The sequence below is a fragment of the Gambusia affinis genome, linkage group LG19, assembly GCF_019740435.1.
Source record: "Gambusia affinis linkage group LG19, SWU_Gaff_1.0, whole genome shotgun sequence".
Classification (NCBI taxonomy): domain Eukaryota; kingdom Metazoa; phylum Chordata; class Actinopteri; order Cyprinodontiformes; family Poeciliidae; genus Gambusia; species Gambusia affinis.
In genome coordinates this window covers 1,949,019-1,969,279 of record NC_057886.1, presented here as the reverse complement: position 1 = coordinate 1,969,279, position 20,261 = coordinate 1,949,019, and the positions used below count along the sequence as shown (strand labels likewise).

At 40.8% G+C, this 20,261-nt stretch overlaps 1 protein-coding gene across 4 annotated transcripts in view; it reads right to left on the bottom strand.

Annotated features, from left to right (window-relative positions):
• The window catches only part of sept12 (septin 12), a 50,645-nt gene that overhangs the window by 20,051 nt on the left and 10,333 nt on the right, over window positions 1-20,261 (bottom strand). Inside the window, exon 2 of one of the 4 annotated variants that reach the window (XM_044099114.1) lies at window positions 16,241-17,776. In XM_044099114.1, the coding sequence (XP_043955049.1) occupies window positions 16,241-17,776 (1,536 nt within the window). Of the gene's footprint in view, window positions 1-1,369; window positions 2,079-5,987; window positions 6,109-6,206; window positions 6,310-16,240; window positions 17,777-20,261 lie in introns of those variants that run through there. The other 3 variants (XM_044099115.1, XM_044099118.1, XM_044099117.1) reach the window with 3 other exon arrangements.

Genomic DNA, 20,261 nt, shown 5'->3' with positions numbered 1-20,261 from the left:
AGTCTGGAGGAGCTGAGTGGCAGAGGCCTGGTGGAGGGACGCTCTGTGAGACAGGAGCTCCGCTGGAGCTCTGAGGAGGAGCTTTATGGAAATGGGCGGAGCTCTGTGACTGCAAGCATTTAGGCACCCCCGAATGGTTGGCAGGGGAAATTAAAAGATTTCTCAAACAAGCATGAAAAACTCAATTCAACAGTCCAGTTTTGTTTTTGATGAGAGAAAAACACTATAACATGATGTAAAGCTCAAAAAAAGTACATTTTGCATAATACTGGCCCTTTAAATAGGAGCAAAGTTGTTGCATAGCATCTTCAATAAGTCATTATTTTTCTCTGATCAGATGGACACTTGAGGACGACACGATGTGGTCATCAGCAGATGTCCTGCTGCCTCTGCTTTGGATGATGTCATACTGGCTCTGTAATCCAGGATTTCCCATCAGCTCATAGAGGCTACAGTCAGGAACCTACTGGGGGGGAGCAGGGGCATCATTTTGACGGAGTGACTTTGACTTCCCATTCCGAGTCCATACGTCTCAGCAGAGCGTGAGGCGCAGTGAACACACTAACAAGACCCTCTGAAAGGGGCTGCGATCGACTACAAACAAATGTGCTCATGTAACTCCACAGACTAAAATATAAACACAGGAGAGATCACTCAGAGTTATTTTGGTTTGAGCATGGTAAGAGTTAATGAGCGCAATCAGAGATCAAACCCAAAATAAATGGTGGTACGGTGTGATAAACTCTTTAGAATATAGGATCAAATTCAATTATTATAATGGGAACTTTGTAATTATTTTAATAAAGGAAGCCAGTTTCTCTGTTGGAGGCCTGTAAGTCGGAAAAGTAAAATGTTTGCTGTTAAAATAATTTTTACTATTCCCCAAAAATGTCTATATCGTAAAGAACATATTTGATTGTACCTTAAAAACAGAAATAGTTTCCTCACAGAGGTGCAGTCTACCAGCTCTAGGTCTACTAAGGTCCACTACAACCATACCGGATCAGTGTGGGCATTTAGGAACCAATGAAGAGTTTCAGTGTGTTGTTAAGGATTCTATGATTATTTTAAATATGTTTTAAAAAGAAGCAAAGCTTCAATAAAAAATAGAGCACGAGTTTCGCTAATAACCATGGACTTTAAGGAAACAGCTCCGGCTCTGAGGACCTGTTGCAGTCAACAGTTAGAGACAAACGGAGCGCAGGCCTTCCTTTCCCCCAGCCCCCATCCTGAGAGCCAGAGTGGACCAGTCCCATCTGCTTTCATTGTTAGGCCACAACACTAAGCATGCAATATCAGGGACTCCCCTTCGAAATCCACGAGGGCAGAAACAAAACCAAAACAGCCAAAGGAGAACAACAATTCCTACCTTTTTTTACGATCCACAAACGGCAGCAGAGGGAATCCCCAGTTGGCAACGGAAGGCCTCTAAATGCAACCTCCCAAACCCGTTCTGGCAAAGTTTGTTTTTGGTAACTGTGAGGAACTCTTTTTTTTCTTTCCCTCCCTTCTGCCTCCCTTTGGTTCTCCCTGCTGTCAGGAGCAGAGTGAAGAAAGGTTGAGAGACAGAGAGGGAGAGACGGAGGGAGGGGGTGCAGTTGGACTGCAGCCCCAGGATCTATTCACATGTAAATGCCCCAAGGAGCTTGTACTAATCCCTGAGAGGAGCAGGACTACACCCTCCTCCCCCGTCAGGATCACTTACCCAGCAGTGACTGAGCTGTCAGCCAAAGAGGCATGGATGCTGCAATCGCCACCGATAACAACTCCAAGTCTCTCTGACGTCACCCCGTTAGATCAAGTCAACAGCTGCTGGGTTTTTCATGTGGTCAGTAAAACAGCAAAGCAATCTGAGTTGCATCTTTGAAATATTGCTGCAAAGACAATCTGCGTTACAGGCCATTATTCAGTCCGTAGTTCTCTAAGTAGCACTACAAAGAAGCCCCTCCAGGATATTGCAATGGGTTGTTTTTTTTCTGTGACAGTTGCACCCTACATCGAAAGATTTTGCATCACCTCTTTCAACAAGTTGTGATCAAGGTTGCTATTATTTTAAGCTTTTTTTTTTTTTTTTTTTTTTTTTACCATAACATGGTTTTCCAAAAAGTTTATTGATTTTGTGCTTAGAATGCTGCTAAACTGGTGGTGTGACTTTTTCTGTTTTACCTACAGATTTCACTCCATGCTGTTGTTTTTCTTATTTAGAAGCAGCTATGAGGCACCGTGGAGAAACTTGAAAACGCTGCTGCACAATTTGCTGAACAGGTTGTTGCTAGGGTAACCACAGAGCAACTGAGTTCATTGATGCCACTCACCTTGGTCAGCTGGCCGCGAGAGCTTGTGCAGCTGAAGTCTTTCTTCTGCATACATCTGCAGTTCTGGATCAGAGCTCATTGAATATTCTATATATTAAATATTGAATATTCTATCAGATGTATTATCTGTTTATATTGATCAAGTGCCTATTGTGATTTGTTGTCCAGCCCTAAGTTAGATGGGGTTTTTTTGCATGTAGGAAGAATAAAGTCTTGATTCCAGATTCCGTTCTGAAAGATCTCCACTCGCAGCCGTAGGTAACTGCAGGTCTAAACATGGCCTAAGAACTCACAGATCGTCCCCTTAGCTCCACTTCCTGCAGCGAGTTTAGTTTCAACAGTGTCTGCATGCGGTCTATATCCACTGTGTCAGACAAGTAGCACAGTGAACTCTGATCTATATTCTGCATGGCTAAAATTATGGTCAGGCCAGGTGGCCAATGTGGAGAAAACGGTGTTTGGTTTTGACAAGTCGACAAACACAGTGGTTATGTGGTCTCTAGAGTCAGGGTGAGGTCTCTTTAATCTTACAGCATACAGGGTCTCGCAAAGGTTTTCATACCCGATGAGTTACTCCATGGTTTTTAAAGAACACCACTATATTTCATTCATATTCCATCCACCTGTCACATATGCCAGCTCATGGCAGCGCCATTGAGGGACGGATGCTTATCTCCAGTAGTCAGTGTGTGAGAGGCGGGATGCACCCTGGACAGGTCACCACTCCATCACCGGGAAACACAGAGACACACAGGACAAGTGATAGACACACACTCATAGCTAAGGGCTAATTTAGAGAGACTGAACAAGCCAACAGTCAGGTTTTCAGACCCTGGGAGGAAGCCAGAGTACCTGGAGAGAACCTTAGACAGAACATCTCAGCTTCATACAGAAATACCCCAGGTCAGGATTTGAACTCAAGAGATTCATGGTGGAAGGCAACAGTGACTGAGCTGTATAAGATTGTGAAGTTAAATGGAAATTAACTTGGTTTTCACAATTTTTTGACATAAAGAAATCCAGAAAGAGTCTAAACCATTTGAATTCAGGAAAGAGAAGAATATTCATCAGAAAAGCAGCCAAGAGGCTAGGAGATTCTGCTCAAAGAAAAACTGTTGTGCCTCTACTCCACTGAGCGGTATGGTGCGGTTCAGTTTGATATGGGTCAATACAGGTCAGTACGCCATACATGGCATAATCAGGAGAGCTTTTCCACAGTTCTCTGTGTCTCCAGCTGGACTCCCACTGGACAGGCGTGGTTAAACCCAAACACCTAGCATAGCGTCATGCTAGAGCAGCGACAAACAATCGTTGTATGCTACTGTGCTTTGTCGTAAGCAGTGAAGTTTTTCTGGACCTAGTCTAAGGATGCCAATACCTCTCCCCTAACCGTATTGTAACCTTTGGTTTATCGACCTCCAGCTGATAGGGGCGCAGTAAGGGTTGTATGGAACAGTATCAAACCGATCTGATGCTCAGTGGAAACAAAGAATTAGTGGTTCAGTCCTATTCTTGCTGTTTGCCATTTATAAGACACTGTAAACATTTGGTAGAAGGTGGTCTATTATTTATGTCCAACATGCACAGCATAAGACGTGTGCGTACGCATTGACCTCATGCTATAAAAATACTCTCTTCACGAGGAGAAGAATTTGGTCAGTGTTGATGGGAAGGTGGATGGAGTTCATTCTGGAAGAAGACCTGTTAGAAGCTGAAAAAGTATTTCCTTATTGGGTCAGAGACTTACATCTAGAGTCCTAAAAGACTCTAGATGTAAGTCTAGACAGCAGGACAAGTTCCAGCAACTTGTCCTGCTGGAACTTGTCCTGTCCAGCAGGACAAGTTGGATCTACAGTAAACTTATCACAATTTGGTGAAACACATGATGACTGCAGACCTGTGTTTTTCCACTGAACGAATCTTTTAATGTTCTTTCAAATGCACTAAAACAACTAGTGACTTATATTTCCACCTATGATCATGCACCAAGACATAAAAAAAACAGTCTGGCCTGTATCTGGTTCTAAAATTATTTACCAGTAACCTCTAGAGTACTAAAATATGTAATAAATAACATAACCTCACACTGACACTATTTATAAAACAAAGATGAAGCCCAGACAGAGAGAGGCTGTGTGTAAAAAGTTCCCCTTTCTTAATTCCTTCAGCTTTCAGACAGGAAGCATCATCCAGGTGCTTCAAATCAAGTTCACTTCATTAACTCTTACAGTTCTGTGGTGGGCTGTTCTGGATGAGACAACCCCGCGCCGGAAAAACATCAGCAGTGATCGCAGAGAAGCAACTGTTGCTGCCATTGATCTGGTCATCATTCCACACAGCAGCCTGGACATCCCAACAGGTTCAGCCCAACGTCAGAGCGTGAAGCTCAGAGAGACCAGAAAGCAGAAAGCTGTGAGTTGCATCTGACTAAAGCACAAGACTTCTGCAACGACATCCTTAAAACGCAACGAATCTAAAGAAGACATGTTTGACCAAAACACATTGAAAATCCCACAGAGTACAGCAGCAAACACACCATGCGGGAGGACTCTGTGCCCCAAAGTACTCTAGAGTCCAACATGAGACCATCTGCTAACAATCAGGACAGGGTGAACTCCTTTGCTTTATAAATATTGCACAGATTGATATTTGCAGTGTAAGGAGACGATAGGCACCCATTTCCGCTGGGTAAACCATGACAAGATGAAGATGATTTGGATTCAAATATCATTTTTACAAGAAGAGACGATCCAATATTTTTCATAGCCGTCTCCTCAGGAACATGGAGTCCACACCACTCCGCTAGACTTTACTTCCACTGTCTTAGTTTGGTTTAGTTTACACTAAAACTGGAATTGATCCTTTAAACCAATCCTTACCAAACTATAAAGTCTTTTTTAATGCAGCCTCAAGTATACAAAACCACACACTGCAGATTATGGGATATTTATCAGCCAAAGACAACCTCAAACGTTTCCAGAAGTGCATCTTAAACCCACAATTTCTAAAAGACACATAAATCCATAGAACTTCTTCAGCGAGCTGCTGCTGAGAGACCGATTTTTAAAAATGATTGATATTGTTTGGATATTTTTAACAGCTGATGGGATTCAGATTATTCTAATCTCCAACTCAACACAAACAGAACTTGGATTATGATAAGAAGAAAGCAGGTGGTGTGTGTAAATGTCGGGGTGTTTTGACCAAATATCTCAAGATAAGGAAGAAATCCACTTCTCTTTGTTGCTTTGTGTCTTTTTTAGAGTGAATGAAGATGATTTCTTATTTCTTTAATTCTATGCCTGGAAGTGTTTCAGTGTTTTGATGTAAGAAAGTTCAACTTCGATCTAAACATAAAAACAAAATAATCATACTATGTAGGTTAACATCTTCAGATTAGATTCTCTTTGAAGTCATGGGTTAAAATATTTTAGGATTGCTTCTGGCTACAAGTGGCTAGCTCTGAAAAATAAATCCATATTTTTATGTTCAAAATAAAAACTGAAACAATCCAAGATTCAGCGCAAAGTGAAAAGCGTCATACATGCTATTTTGTGATAGCTGTTTTTGATCATTGTCTGTTCAGTTTCAGTACAATTTTGTTTTGCTTTGTGAGAAATGAAATGCGCAGAAAACCCTAATTGGAATGATTAGATGATCAAAAATAATTACTTATTTTTGCAGGCAGTGAGAATGAGAGGAGTTGAAGGTTATGCAATGTTCAGTCAGTTTGCTGTGCTTCCTGAGTGAAGAAGGCAACTATCTCACGTCCAGTCTAGTTTTCATAAGGAGCCTGTTAGAGTCAAGAAAGTCCAGCAGCAGCTCAGGTAAGACAGAAAAACATGGAGCCGTTAAAAACAGTAAAACAGGAAGGAGAGAGCAGTTCATTACCTGGTGTGGAGGCACAGCTGTCTGCAGTGACACACATATACAACTGGGCAGGATGTCATATCACTGTGAGTGTGTGTGGAGAGGCGTGGCTGCGTGTGTCAGAGTTTGTGTCAGAGGATGACACATTTCCTGCTAACAGGAGAAAATGGTTTCCTGGTTAAACTGTCTAACTTTCCCACCAACACGCTGTGACATGGCCGACCAGAGACGCTGGCCTGCTTCCAGCTCCTGCAGACGTCTCAGGGTGCTTGGAGCCAACATGTTTCATTTGGATTTCATGTGACACACAAACTCATAGCAGTAAAAACTGTGGACTTCCTGGGGTCTTTTTGTGGCCCTTGGCAGCAGCTTTGTGGCTCCCACATGGCTCTCTGCGGTCTTAACCACTGGAGTTCCACGCCGTTTGGCGCAGAATCATATGAGCTGGTAATAGAAACGAGACACTGGCAAAGGCCAAGCGCTTCCTATCTAATTTGCACTTAGCCATGATGGATATAAGAAAGCCAACTAGCTAGCTAGCAAGACTATATTAGCCACTTGTTAGCGGTAGCCTCCACAGCCTCAAGACAGAAAACTGCATATATGAGAATAATATTCTCATATATGCAGTGCTCTTTTTTCTGGGCAGGACTACTTAATCTCATATATTCTGAGAATATAGGAGATTAAACAGTCCTGCCCAGGACTGTTTAATTTTTTAATATTGTATTATAAATAATACAATATTGTATTATTTGTAATATCGTAAATAATATAAATATTATTTATAATATTGTATTATCAATAAAAAAATTTTATACAATTTTGCCCTTTTACATTTTTTTTCTCTGCAGGACTATTTAATCTCCTATATTCTGAGTGGGAGTGGGCTGTTCTGAAAATATAGGAGATTAAACAGTCCTGCCAAGGAAAAAAATGTAAAAGGGCAAAAATGTATGTATGTATTCTCCAGCCATTTTATAGTTCAATCACATAACTATGTGCTCACTTTCAGTTGTTATAACAGTGCTTTATGTGTATAATATAAAATATGACTCAAAACACATTTAATGCCTTGAAATTGGGTCTCTGTCTCTTTAAAAACTCCTCCTCTTTCTGAAACTTTCTGAAACCTTCAGGAAGTCATCACAACATCGCCCCTCTATAAACCCTGGGAAGTCAGTCCTACAATGAGCTCAGCCAGCAGATTCCAGTTCCATCAGCTGTTAGCTAATTGCTTTCGGCTAGTCTGAAGGAGTGCTGCTCTGTGAGGCACTTGGAAACTTGGAGACTGCAGCTCTGAGGAGGAGCTGCGTCCCTGAAGCCAGGGTTAGGTCCACTCAGGAGTTTTGCATCCTGAATGGTTGTCATGGTGATTGAAGGATTTCAAATAAACTTTCCACATTTGTTTTTGATGAGGGAATAACATTATAATATGATGTAAAGCTCACAAAAGTCAATTTTACACAGTACTGCCCTTTTAAAACCTGTTATTATTTGTGACGTATTTAAGGTCAACTTACTTTTCCATTTTATCATGAATTTAAGAGGCCTTAATATTTTCAAATAATTTTTAAAGCTGTTGATCTTTGCAGATCAACTTGACCAGAGTCACCATGGTCCTCTTGGCTGCTCCTCTGCCTGCTCATCCTCTCTCCATGTTCAGATCGTGGGATGTAGTTGCAGAACTAACCCTTGTTTAAACTTCTCCATGGCGACAGCCTCCTTGGCCTCCATGATGCTGCTTGTTCACTGATGTTCTCTAAAGATCCGCTGAGGCCATGTATCATCATAGAGATGCCCTACACTGTGTTAGTCTGTTACATAAAATAAAACAAATGAAAGTTTTTGGGGAATGAATACTTTTGCAACATACATGTGTACTCTAAATTCATATCTAAAGTTCCTGAAGCTCAGCTTCTGAAGTGTTGGTCTCAGTTTATGTTGCGGCTTCAACAGCTGGCTGTAGATCCTGAGTGGGAGTGGGCTCTGTCTGGGTGGGTTTCTCACTATTAGTCACAAGCAGCTCATTATAAATACTCCGGTCCATATAGCAGCTGTTCTTAATAGTTCATTCTGTTTAAACCTAATATAAACGGCCCCTCCTGCCCCTGGGAAACCCCCCAGTGTGAGACGGATATAGACTGGAGAAAGCAGCTACTCCGTATGAGAGGATTCTTCTGATCATTTTTCATGATAACTATCAGTCAGGTTCAGATTAAAATACAGAAAGTTTCTTTTCACATCTTAAAGTTTCTGGCCTGATGGTCCAGTCCACATTTATCAGACCTCAAACAGCTCCCCCTAGAGTCACAACCTGCTCCACACAACTCTGAGACAGCAAGCTGCAGGAAAATGTGACATTGCACAGACTAAAATTCCAATTAGGTATATTGTGCAGTTCTATCCAGGCAATAAATTCAGATTCATCTATTGACTGATAGATCAATATCTGTCAAGTGTACATTATAATGCACACATTATATGTGTTGGTAAATCTGCTTTGTTCTGTAGTGAGTCAGTTTGTAATCATTTGGTTTTTATATAACAAATTATGTATGAGTTTGTTCTTTAGCTTAGAAATTGACCATGCATTTTCTAAGCTAGTAGCGGAAAGCTAATCGTTTTATTCTCCGTACAGTACGGATGTTTTATTTTCTCTTGTTCTTCTGGCTACATGTTTGCTTGTTTTTAAATATATTTGAAATAAATGATTAGAAAATACAAATATACAAGAAACTGTGCTCTAAACCAAACCTTAAAAAAATTTCACTGCCCCTGTCAAGCTTTCCTTTAAAGGTTCAACCAAACTATCTGAGCAATGAACAGCTAGTTACAACTATTCTAGTTATTACAGCTGTTTTTACAGCTAAGTAATTTTCTCTTTGGTGTTTTTTTTTTCGTTATTTTTTCCTAGAATATCACTTAACTTACTGTTTATCACTGAAATCTTTACTTCACGTCAACAGGAAGTGTCAGTTATCACGTTCAGCTGTAGGGGCTGAATTAACTCCTGTGTGTGAGGAAATGAGAGCTTTACGTGTGTGCGTGTGTGTGTATGCGTGTGTGTGCGTGTGTGTTTGTGTGTGTGTGTACACTGCAGCCTTATATTTGCTGCAGTGTAAGGATTACTTATCCAACAAATACTGTGCCATGAGGACCGACTGCTCTTTATTGGGCTCAAAGCTCAGGCTGTAAGAAGATGCACTGTTTTCGGGGTTACGGGGTCAGGGGTCAGGGGTCAGTTCTAGGACTAAGGTGTGAATTGAGTTTAGTTTAGAGTTAGGCTTAGGCATGTCGTGGTAATAGTTAGGTTTAGGGTAAGTGTCAGTGTTAGGCTATATAAATGAACGAAAAATGAATGTGAGTCAATGCAAAGTCCCAGTGCAGATAGAAAGACATGTGTGTGTGTAAGTGTGTGTGTATGTTTGTGTTTATCCTTGATTCTAAATGTGTATAATTTGTGTCTCCATTATCACAGCTGGGACCTGTACGCTGCAGGTAGGGAAGGGGCCCTCATCCGATTTTAGTCTCTGACTTTAGTTTATATCCAAAGAGGGGAACTTTTCAATCCTTCTTCAGCTGTTAATGTTTTCTGTGCCTTTAGAAGATGTTCCAATGATGTCACAATTTCTTATGTTTAACAGAATAGTGCTTTAGATATATTTAAGTTAACTGCCTGGGTAATCAGTGACTGTATTTCGGCCAAAGAGTAAGACTTGAACCTAGCTTATTTGAAATTCTGCAGGAACCAGCGCTACCTCCACTGTCCTCACAGAGAAGACGGCTCCAAACATGCTGCCCTGGAACTACAGCTGAGTTCTTGTCTCCTCTAACCGCCGCTGCTGCCATTAACAACAAGGATGCTCCCTGGATGCTAGCAGTGCAGCTAACACAACTGGTTTTCACCAGTGGGCTACAAAGGCTCTCCCTGTACTCCATCATGAATTAGTGTTCATGTTTTTTTGGCTGTATTTACCCAGAATGCACTGTGCTATGGTCTGCTTTCTGCTTTTGAAGCAGTCTATGGTCCGCTTAGTGTTCACATATCCATTGGAACCGGCCCAGAGTTCACTTCAACCACAACTAGACCTTGGTTTGTCGGCAGACCAGTTTGCTTTCACAACTCCCCAATCAAAGAGGACTTTCTAGACCAACAAACTAGAGTTGGATTACAGTGGACTGAACAGAGCTGGTGGGAATGCAATATAAGTAGACTATGGCTCTTGCTCAGGGCAAACTGTTCCATCTCTTCTCAACATTTCTCGTCTTGGGTATCTATGGGTATCTTAGATAATATAAGGCTATTTACGCCTGTATAAAGGTAGAACATTCAGTAGCACTTTACTTATCGGGGTGTGCATAAGACTGACATGGGTCATAATGGAATGTGTGTGACTGTTGCCATGAAGTGTCAATCGATAAGTAATGACACTTTTAATGCTTTAAAGTTGCATTAAAAGTCCATTAAAATGGTCAACTTTATTTATCGAATGACACGTCATGACAACAGTTCATTCATGAAAACTCTTTCATGTTTGTGACAGTGTCATGTCAGTCTAATGCACAGCCCATCAAATAAGGTGCTACCAAATATTATTTATCAAGAGCAGGATTACTTGCTGTACTAAATGTGTGGTAGGTTTATTGAAATGCACCGGCAGCTTGGTGTTCAAATGTAAAACTGAAGAGAGTTAAAGATCCAGATTCTTCTGATGATTCTGTTTGTGATTTCTTTTTTATTCATTGTATGAATTTGTTGACTTAGAGATGGAATGTATATTGTTTTCACTAATTGAAACGTTGCCTGTAATGCTCCACACAAACGTTTCCTTTTGGGCCGACTGATCTGCAGACATAGAACATAACTGCAAGATTTATGAGGACAGCAGAGGCTTGAAAATGCAGAGCCTGTGATGTGATCTATCAGCCTGATTTACACTCAGTAACCTAAAATCATAAAATCATGGAACATCATTTCTTAAATCTTCACGTTTTTATTGCTGTAACTCAACTTTGACAAAATAGCTCCAGTCAGCTTCCTTTTGCTTTCTTCTTCATCTGCTTGACAAGCATGAAACTCTTAAATGCATGATTTATTACCCTAAATTTTCTTGTAACTTTAGACTTTATTTGAGTGAGGTAACTTTGACAGAGGATCTTTTGAACAGGCGACATCTTGTCTCTTCAAATCATTTCTACTGTTATCTTTGCCCATCCTGTGTATTATGGGGGCTTCATATGACAAGCTGAAACAGACAGGGGGAGCTAATCTTATCTGCTGCAGGAAACACATTTAGAAACCTTGAACCAACCAACTGGACAGGAAACCGGTTTCTAATCTGAGCTAAAGGAAGGAAAAACCAGTGGCCTGAAAACGAGGCAGAAACGAGGTTTTTCTTTATGAGAAGCTAAAGTTGGGTCTCTCCATTATTTGTGCTTAAATAACAAACTCTTTTGCACTTTAGGGATGAACAGACAAAATCCATCATAGTTTAGTATGTTTGTGTAGATAGCGTGTAATAATTTTGCAGTCTGATACGTTTTATCCAGGGTCTATGCTTTTTAATGTCAAAATAATTTGACTGTCTTCCACAGCCTGCAGAATCACTTATGCACTCAGGCAAGTTATCACAGAACATTAAAGCATCTCCAAATAATCTGTTGCAGTTTAAGATATAAGTAAACTGTTAACATCATTTATTAAACCTTCAGACTCCATGAAAGCATAAGGGAGATGCTAGAGTGTAATCAGGTGAAATGTTATGATCATAACATGACATGCTATGCCTCCACAACATTGCAGAAACTAAGAGCACACTCCCGGTGGGATTACTAGTTAGATGATTAGTTTCATCACTGGTTTATTTAATTAAAATCATGAAATAATTACAACAAAAATAGCCTCTACTTCTCCTCCTGTTTTCCTGAGTGAGCTCAGGAAGGAAGGAAGGAGAAGATTAGATACCGAGGAACTTTTTATAAGCCTTTAATGGGAACAAAACGATCTGAGCAAAGCACCATATAGAGAAAGATAGTAAGTCTAGTGTAAACACCCATTAGTTCAAAGCAACCTGTAATTCCCCAAACATGAACACACCAGCATGTTAAATGCTCTAAATGGAAACTTGTGCTAGATCAGACTGGTTTTACAACCGTCCCTTGTAACATCATCAACAACTCACTTTAATTTTGGTATTTGTGGAGACCTTATGAAGCTTGTACTTCAAACTACAAACTACCAACAGACGGACAGAGGGACAGACAGCTGATCTAACTCTATTCCACTTCAAACAAAAACAACCCTAAGATTATTCTGCTGGTAGATATACCAGCAGAATAATCTTGTGGGTCTGCCCAGGTACCTGGGCAGTTTGTGGGTCTGTCACTAACCCTATCATCCAGAATCATCACACAGAGTGATTTATACCAAGAGTCTCTCATTCCAGGTCAGTAGGACTGGACAGACATCCAGAAGACAGTCAGACACACAAGGTCATTGCTGAAGAAGCTGGCTGTTCACAAAGTTCTGTACCCAAGCATATTAACATAAAATTGAGTGGAAAGAAGAAGTGTGGTAGGAAACAGGGAGAACCACAGCCTTGAGAGAACCGCCAAGCGAATCCATTCCAGAAGAGCTCAGACCACACAGACGAGTACTAGACATGGCCTATAAAAGTGGCTTTCTCCGTGTCAAGACATTCCTGAACCACAAACATATATATTTTTTGTTTGTTTGTTTGTTTTTTTATAAATCAACAATATTGGTGCCTGAAAAACTATTTAAAAGTTGGCAAACTTTTTTCAGTGCTTCTGCAACTGATGAAAAGTCTTTATTCAATGTCTCTGTTGGTACAACGCAAACTAAGAACTCCTTCCTGCCTTACAGCAAAATAAGATACAAACAAAAGTGGTCCACACTGCCTTCACTTGATGAGAAAGAGCGTTTTTTTGTTGTTGTTTTTTTTACTCCAGCAACTTCCAAAACTTAATAACGTTTTCACATTTCCTTGGTGCACCATGAATTGTGAAAGGCCTCCTTGTAGAGGCAATCGTTCCCCTGTCAATCTTCTGCTGATGTCACGGTGAACCACAGAGGTAACAGACGCCACACTCTCTCTGAAGCTGTAGAACATGTACCGTCTGAGCCACAGCTGCCCACAGGATGGTGGACAATTAACCCAGAATGCAGATTGAATTAAATAAATTTGATTACCGCTTTTCAATTACATTTTCCAATTCTCAGTTTCAAAGACTTGATTAAGACCCAGTGTATGCCTCAGCACATGAAAGGCTGTATGAAGGCTTGTTACTTGTAGTCTGTTTTTCCTTTTGGAAAATAAATTCAGCAGCTAACATGTAGCACCACACTGTGGATTTCTTCGGCTCTCCTGTGATCTGTGTAAATGTGTAGGCCTGTCACTAGCAAATTTTGTTGGACGATAAATTGCCCCGGAGGTTTATTGCAGTAAACGATAATATTGTTGAGTTGAGAGTAATATAGTACAATGTCATAATAATGCAAGAACACATTCTGAAAGATCAATGAACTTTCAATTCTAAAGAACAACGAGCAAAATGAACAATACAATGAAAATTATTTAACTAATTTTAATTTATCATGTGATTGATTTATTTATTGCTTACTGCAACAGACCTACAAAAATGTTCTCAGGGTGTTGCAGTCTGAGTTCATCATCAGAACTCTTGGTAGTTTTATTTTTTGGGTTTCACTATAGAGTTCTGATTGGGCTCAAATCCATAAGCATTGTGTAGAACTTTACTTAGAGGCTCAAGCCCCAAGTAGATCCAACTCATTATTAACATTTTCCTGCTTTTGTTTAAGTAAGAAGATAGTTAAAAACGATCTTCCAGCTCCATCTTGTCATTTGTTGTAGCTGCAGGGTGAGTCGGGTGCGAATCCCCTGGGATGTGTGATTGATAGCAGCCCATCTCACCGATTCTCGAGCAAAGCAAGGCGGAGCCGCATGCCCATGCCGTGCACTGCTCTTGTTACAGTCTCGTTGGCTTTTTTTCTCTTTTTTTCCTTAACTATCTTCTCCTCTGTTTGCACTACAATGATTAGATTAACGTGACTTTACATTGTTTCTTTCTAGTTTGACTTTCTCCGCTGTCAAACCGAAGCCCGGGCTTTTGGTTTAGGCCATAAATCTAAACTCTGTTTCCTATAGTAATGACTTCATGTCTGATTTTGTTTCTATGCTCTAGTTAGTTTTTTACTGCTAGACCTCATACTTGGGTCCTGCTGTTAAAACCCACCATTGTCTGCATTAGGATCAGTTCTTCCCGTTCTGCCTGCTGGCCTATTTTGTTTGCTTTGGCTGCAGTTCTAATGCTTCAGGCCTTCATCTGTGGATCTACCTCAACTTCCTGGATTTCCTGCCCTGCACCATCGTCTGTGATTAAAGTTCAGATTGATTTCCATTTGCCTACTTCCTGCCTGCTCTCTGCATCAACATCAACATCTTGGAGCATAACAGAATCTATCAGCTGAGTGCAGCAGAACAACGAGTTTCATCTGGCTTTCGTCTATAAAGAGAAGGTGTACCTCCACGATGGGATTGCCAGAGCGGAGGAAATCCCCACAGCTGTGTGTCTTCAAACTGATAGATTGGTTTGTCGAAACTGAGTGTATTCAATCTGTACTTCAGAAGATGACTGAGTAAACATCCTGAGGTCTCATTAGACCGGATCAAAGAGATACTTGAAGGAAGTTTCATCCTTCTAAAGGATGCGCTTTGGATTCACAGACTATTTGTGAGAAAAACATTTATTTACCAAGTGCAGTTGAGCTGTAATTACAACCCCTAAGACAAATCCTTCATACGTAATATCAGGTATCAGGTGCTATCCTGTTTATGAAAACTCCTTTAGGATTCAGGATGCTGTTTTATTTGACCAGAAAGTGCTAATTATACACAACCAAACATTGGAGTTCTAGGATTTATGTTGACACAAAATGCTTTAGTCAAAGCAATTTGGTGTCAAATTTGTGCTGTGCAAGCTTGTGCTGTCAAGATTTACTCTCATTTTTGAAAATTTTAAGATTCAAGTGTTATGATGTTCAACCATCATTAAAACCAGCGTAAGAGCTCCAGATTATGAACTGAACAGCATACCTCACCTCAACATCATCAAACTTTGTCCTGTGTGGAGGTGAACACAAAGTTTTACACTTTAAAGCTCAGTGTAAAACTTTGGATAATTCAGGCAGAGAGAGTCATGATATTTCCCCTCAAGGTGAGGGACGAGCGACTGCTGCAACCAGGGAGAGATGCAGCTGTTTGTTTGCTGTCTTTGTGAGGAATGAGAACGCAGGCTTGAACACCCACCTCCACATTATTAGTTTTTTTGCATAATAGCTGAGGTGATCACGATCATTGATGAGAGAGGATAGAAATCACTCAAAATAAATCTAAATATTAAATCCAATTTAAGTTCTGAAGACAAACTCTACCCCTTGTTTCAGCCTCAACATACATGTTAGCATTCATAATTGCCTTTTGATCATCAGTCACCTTTAAGCTCAGCGTGTTTTTCAACTGAGACAATGAGAATACTAGAGAAATATTTTCTACCAGGTAAAAGAATAAATGTTTTTAGAGTATATGTTGACGTTAATCATATCTGAAAATGACTAATCAAATCACAAGCAGCTTCTACCGTTTTTGAGGACAAACTCTTGTTTTAGGCAAACAAAATGAAGTAGAAACTGCTTAGATATGATGTTTAAATGAATGTAAAGGGCTAGAGGAACACATTTCAAACAAGGTGTTCATAAGTGTGTATGTGTGTGTATGTGTCTGTGGGTGTGGGGGAATAGAAATCATGACTGTACTATGGGTATGAGGTCAAGGTTTGCGTTTCTATCAGTCTTCATTATTTTGTGCAAGTGAGCATCCTCGTTCAAAAAACTGACAGAAATTTCCTGTCAGCACTTCTATACAACACACACACACGCACATACACATACACTCTGCAATCGTACACATCGTGCAATCGTACAATCCTACAATCTCATTTTCCTGTCTCACCTCCATGTTTCTTGTTCCCCTCCTTTCTCATGGTGATGGTTGTATCCTTGGTGGGACAGCCAGAATTAGGCGACAACCCAGCAGTACGTTGGGTCAGGTTTGGGGTTTGGACTGCGGGTCCTGTGTTGGTGTCAGTTGCGACAGGCCAAGAGAACAAAGCAATCCTTTGTAAGATCAGGTCCACACTCTCTTTTTCATCACATTCGCTATCTTCCAAAGATCCAATAACTCTGGAGCTGAAGGTGCTGGAAGGACTAAATTGACTTTGGAGATTGGAGACCATGTGTCCAGTCTGGGACTGTGAGAATTGATCCCTCTGAAGACTCTCAGCTGAGGATAGGCCAAAGGGTGCAGGAGAGCAGCTCTTCTCTAGAGCAGTGACGGGATGGTGTGAGGGAACAGGAGAGCGAGGAGATATGGGTGAATGTGGATAGTTATTGGGTCGAACTGGTGTGTCAGAAGAACTGTCTAGGCTGCTGAGAGAGGCTGAAGGGCTGGCAGCTGTGGATGGAGGGCTTGGATTGTAGCTCTGAAGGTAATTTGCACTCTGCTGGGAATGGTTTGATGCTTTTGGGCTCCTCAGTCCAACCCCTGGTTTGGTAGGGGAGGCCGGTGAGACGCTGCTCACCAGGCTGTCCAGATCCAAGGGAAACTTGTTGAGACGTGGAGGTTCTTTGGCTTTGGGCTGCGGACTCTTGATGGCCCGAAGCCGCTTTTGAGAAACTTCTTTTGATCCACATTCCTCAAAGGAGTTTCCACTACGCAGACCGTTCCAGTTAAAATTTGCATCGACATATTTCATTCCTGGAGACATGCCTCCACCACCATCTCTTAGAATTCCCAAGTTCCCCTCTCCTGGAAGCTGGTAGTCAAGAACTGACATGGTCCCATGGTTTAACACCTGAGGCTTTCTCATATCCAGCATCAGCTCAGGCCCTTGATTCTCCTCCGACTTGAAAACACTCCCATGTGAGGAGAACTTCTCCGTATTTGCTTCCTGATGTTGTGACCAGTTGAGCTTAGATCCATAGTACTCCCTCTGAGGTGGAGGGCTGTGATAGGAGGACAGCTTGTTAGCTGGCGTGGTATGGCCTCCACCAGTAGAGTACTCCAGGCTGGACGTAGAACTGTAAAGGCTGTCATTGTCACTGCCAGGCCCTGACAGTGTGGAGCAGAAGCTGGGGTTCAACCTGCTTTGGAAGGAAGCAGCTCTGGTCACAGACGAGCTGGAGTTGGGGACGACTGGCCTGCTCATGGTTCCTCTGTTGAAGGACAAGCTGGTGCCTACAGCGCGGCTCTTGAGGACAGGACTGAGACCGGAGCTCAGACGTATGTGGGAGTCTGCTGCAGAGATCATGCTATTGTTGCTGACGGCAGCAGGAGGAGACTGGCCGCCTCCTCCTGGCCCCATGGTGGGTTTGTTGTGGTTCAGGATGAAATGGGAGGAAGAGGGGGAGAGGGAGGCAGAGACAGAGGAAGCTGAGGTGACGGACGTCATGTCATCCATGTTTTCATCGTCGAACGATCTCTTCAGTGCTGCAGATGGAGACAAGGAATATTCAGGTCATTATAAAGGTCAGTGGTAAAAAACCCCAGATCAGTTCAGCTGCACTGAGACTGGAAAGCCCAGAAGGGCTTTTTTTTTTAAATTGAGATGAGCAAATGTGGAGTTTCAGTAAGTTACTAGAAAAGTTTAGAAATCCTTAGACAACTGAAAAGTAACAGCTAGTCACAGATGTACCATTTCAGCTACATTTCAGATATTTAATCATTTATTTATAAAGATTTTGTTGTATAAGTGCCCTTTATTCACAGTAATCAGACAGGAAATGGGCTGAAGTCAGAGGTCAAAGCAGAATGGCTCCATTGAGGACTAAAAACCTGTATGCAGTCGCCTGCTCTATACCTCTTTAAAAAATTGCAAATTGCAAATGTTCATATCTGATGTTTAAAATGTTAAAGACTAAAACCTGGATTTAATAAAATCCAAAATATTCCCAAACTTTAAAAAATATTTCCAGTGGCAAAAATTTTAGACAGTAGCCCAACTAATATTCCTGGTATCAGTTTATTTATATTGGGTTACTGTTAAAATAGCCAATGGTAAAAAAAAAACAAAAAAAAAAAACAAATAATTATTCTGCAAAGTTATCATTTAAACTACTAAATGTGGTGGTATGACCTCTAAATGTTTGCTTAAGTCAGATTTACTATGAGATAACAGTAAGACCTGGTCTGAATAATATTATTAGAACTAATAATTAATACCGTAGTTCTTTATCCAGGGGAAATATTTGTGCCTTCACACTGATATAAAGGAAATTATAGATGTTGTGTTGAACAATTTATCATTTTCTGTTTTGAATCCAGGAAACTGATGTATTTTAATATAAAGTTATCAATCTGTGAGAATCTCATAGTGGCCTATATCTAATAAAAAAGAAAATGCAACAGTGAGCTTACCACTTTTCAAAGCTTCCTCTCCTGCCGCTCCTTTTTAAAACTCATGCTTGAGAAGACATGCATTTCAACACAAGTACTCTACTATTGAAAAGTACAACTTCCTGTGGTGGCATGGAAAGTTAAAATGACCTCTTGACTGGATTACTTCAAGCAAAGTTTTGCTGAACATCTAGACCAACATAATGTCAATTTCTGAGTATTGTTTAATACAATACTCAGAATGTATTCTGAATAATTGAAGCTTAATTGTTTAAGCTTCAGTTATTCAGAAAACTTGAATAAATGTTTTCAGAAGAAACCAGTTTATTAAGAGTCATTGGTTCAGTCATGTTTAAGAGCTAACGGCTAAATGCCAACGTAGAGTTCACATGTGGCTGTACCTCTGTCTGTTGGCTTATGAAGTGTAAAGGCCTGCCCTTCTATGGGAAAAGTGTCCCCTTCTACAGGGGAGGACACACATACACAAGCATGCACACGCCCACGCACACATGCACACACACACACACATTCCTTCTTTCTGTAAGCACAAAGGGCAGATTGAGGTCGTCGCTGCAGTCAGGACATCAAGTGGGGGGTTTCATTACAAAAATCAGCCGTTGCAATGTGACACAACATGAAAGGGTGTGGGGGTTTGAGGGTGGTGGAATAAAATACCTACCAAGACTTGGCTCATTGTTCAGTCAATTAACCGCTCATATTGGTAGGATTTAATTTATTTCTTTGTATAACAACAACAAAAAAAACTAACCAAACATTTTGATAGCAGGTCTATGAAATCAGTAGCGCCATCTTTTCCTCAAAAGCATCTTTTAAAGTTTTCGGGCATAGAGTACCATTTTCTATCACAATCAAGTAACTATATTACCTTCTGCTACAAAAATGCCACATTTATCAAATATGACTTAAAAAATTAGCTTTGTAGTTTGCTTCCTTGAAATTGGGTCTCTGTCTCTTTAAAAACTCCTGCTCTTTCTGAAACTGTCTTCAGGAAATCATCACTACATGGCCTCTTTTTATACAACATTTTTACCACTGTTTTACTGAGAAGTTGCTCCTATAATGAGGTCAGCAGATGCTCAGTTCCACCAGGTGTTTGCTAATTACTGCTGGCTAGTCTGAAGGATCTGAGTTGGGGAGTGGCAGGGAAGGGTTGACCTGTAAGGCGGAGACTCAAAAACTGCAGCTCTTTGGAGGAGTTGCGTCTCAAAGGCGTTTTACATAGCTGAATGGTTTCCATGGATATTAAAGGATTTTTCAAACATCCATTAAGAAATCAAAACAACTCTCCAGATATGTTTTCAATGAGGCAATAACATTCTGACATGATGTAAATCATTGAAGAAGACTTGAGATGGGAATTGTTTTCAGTCTGCAGAGACAAACATCAACAAAGCTGCAGCTTTAATTGTGCTTTTATTTGTAAAACATATTGAAAACCATAAATTACTTTCCTTCCATTTGTCCCATGTGGCTGCGATGAGACAAATGAAGGCAAATAATAAGATAAATAACGGGAGCCGGCCTTCATTAAAAGCATTTTTAAAGAAACACTGTATTG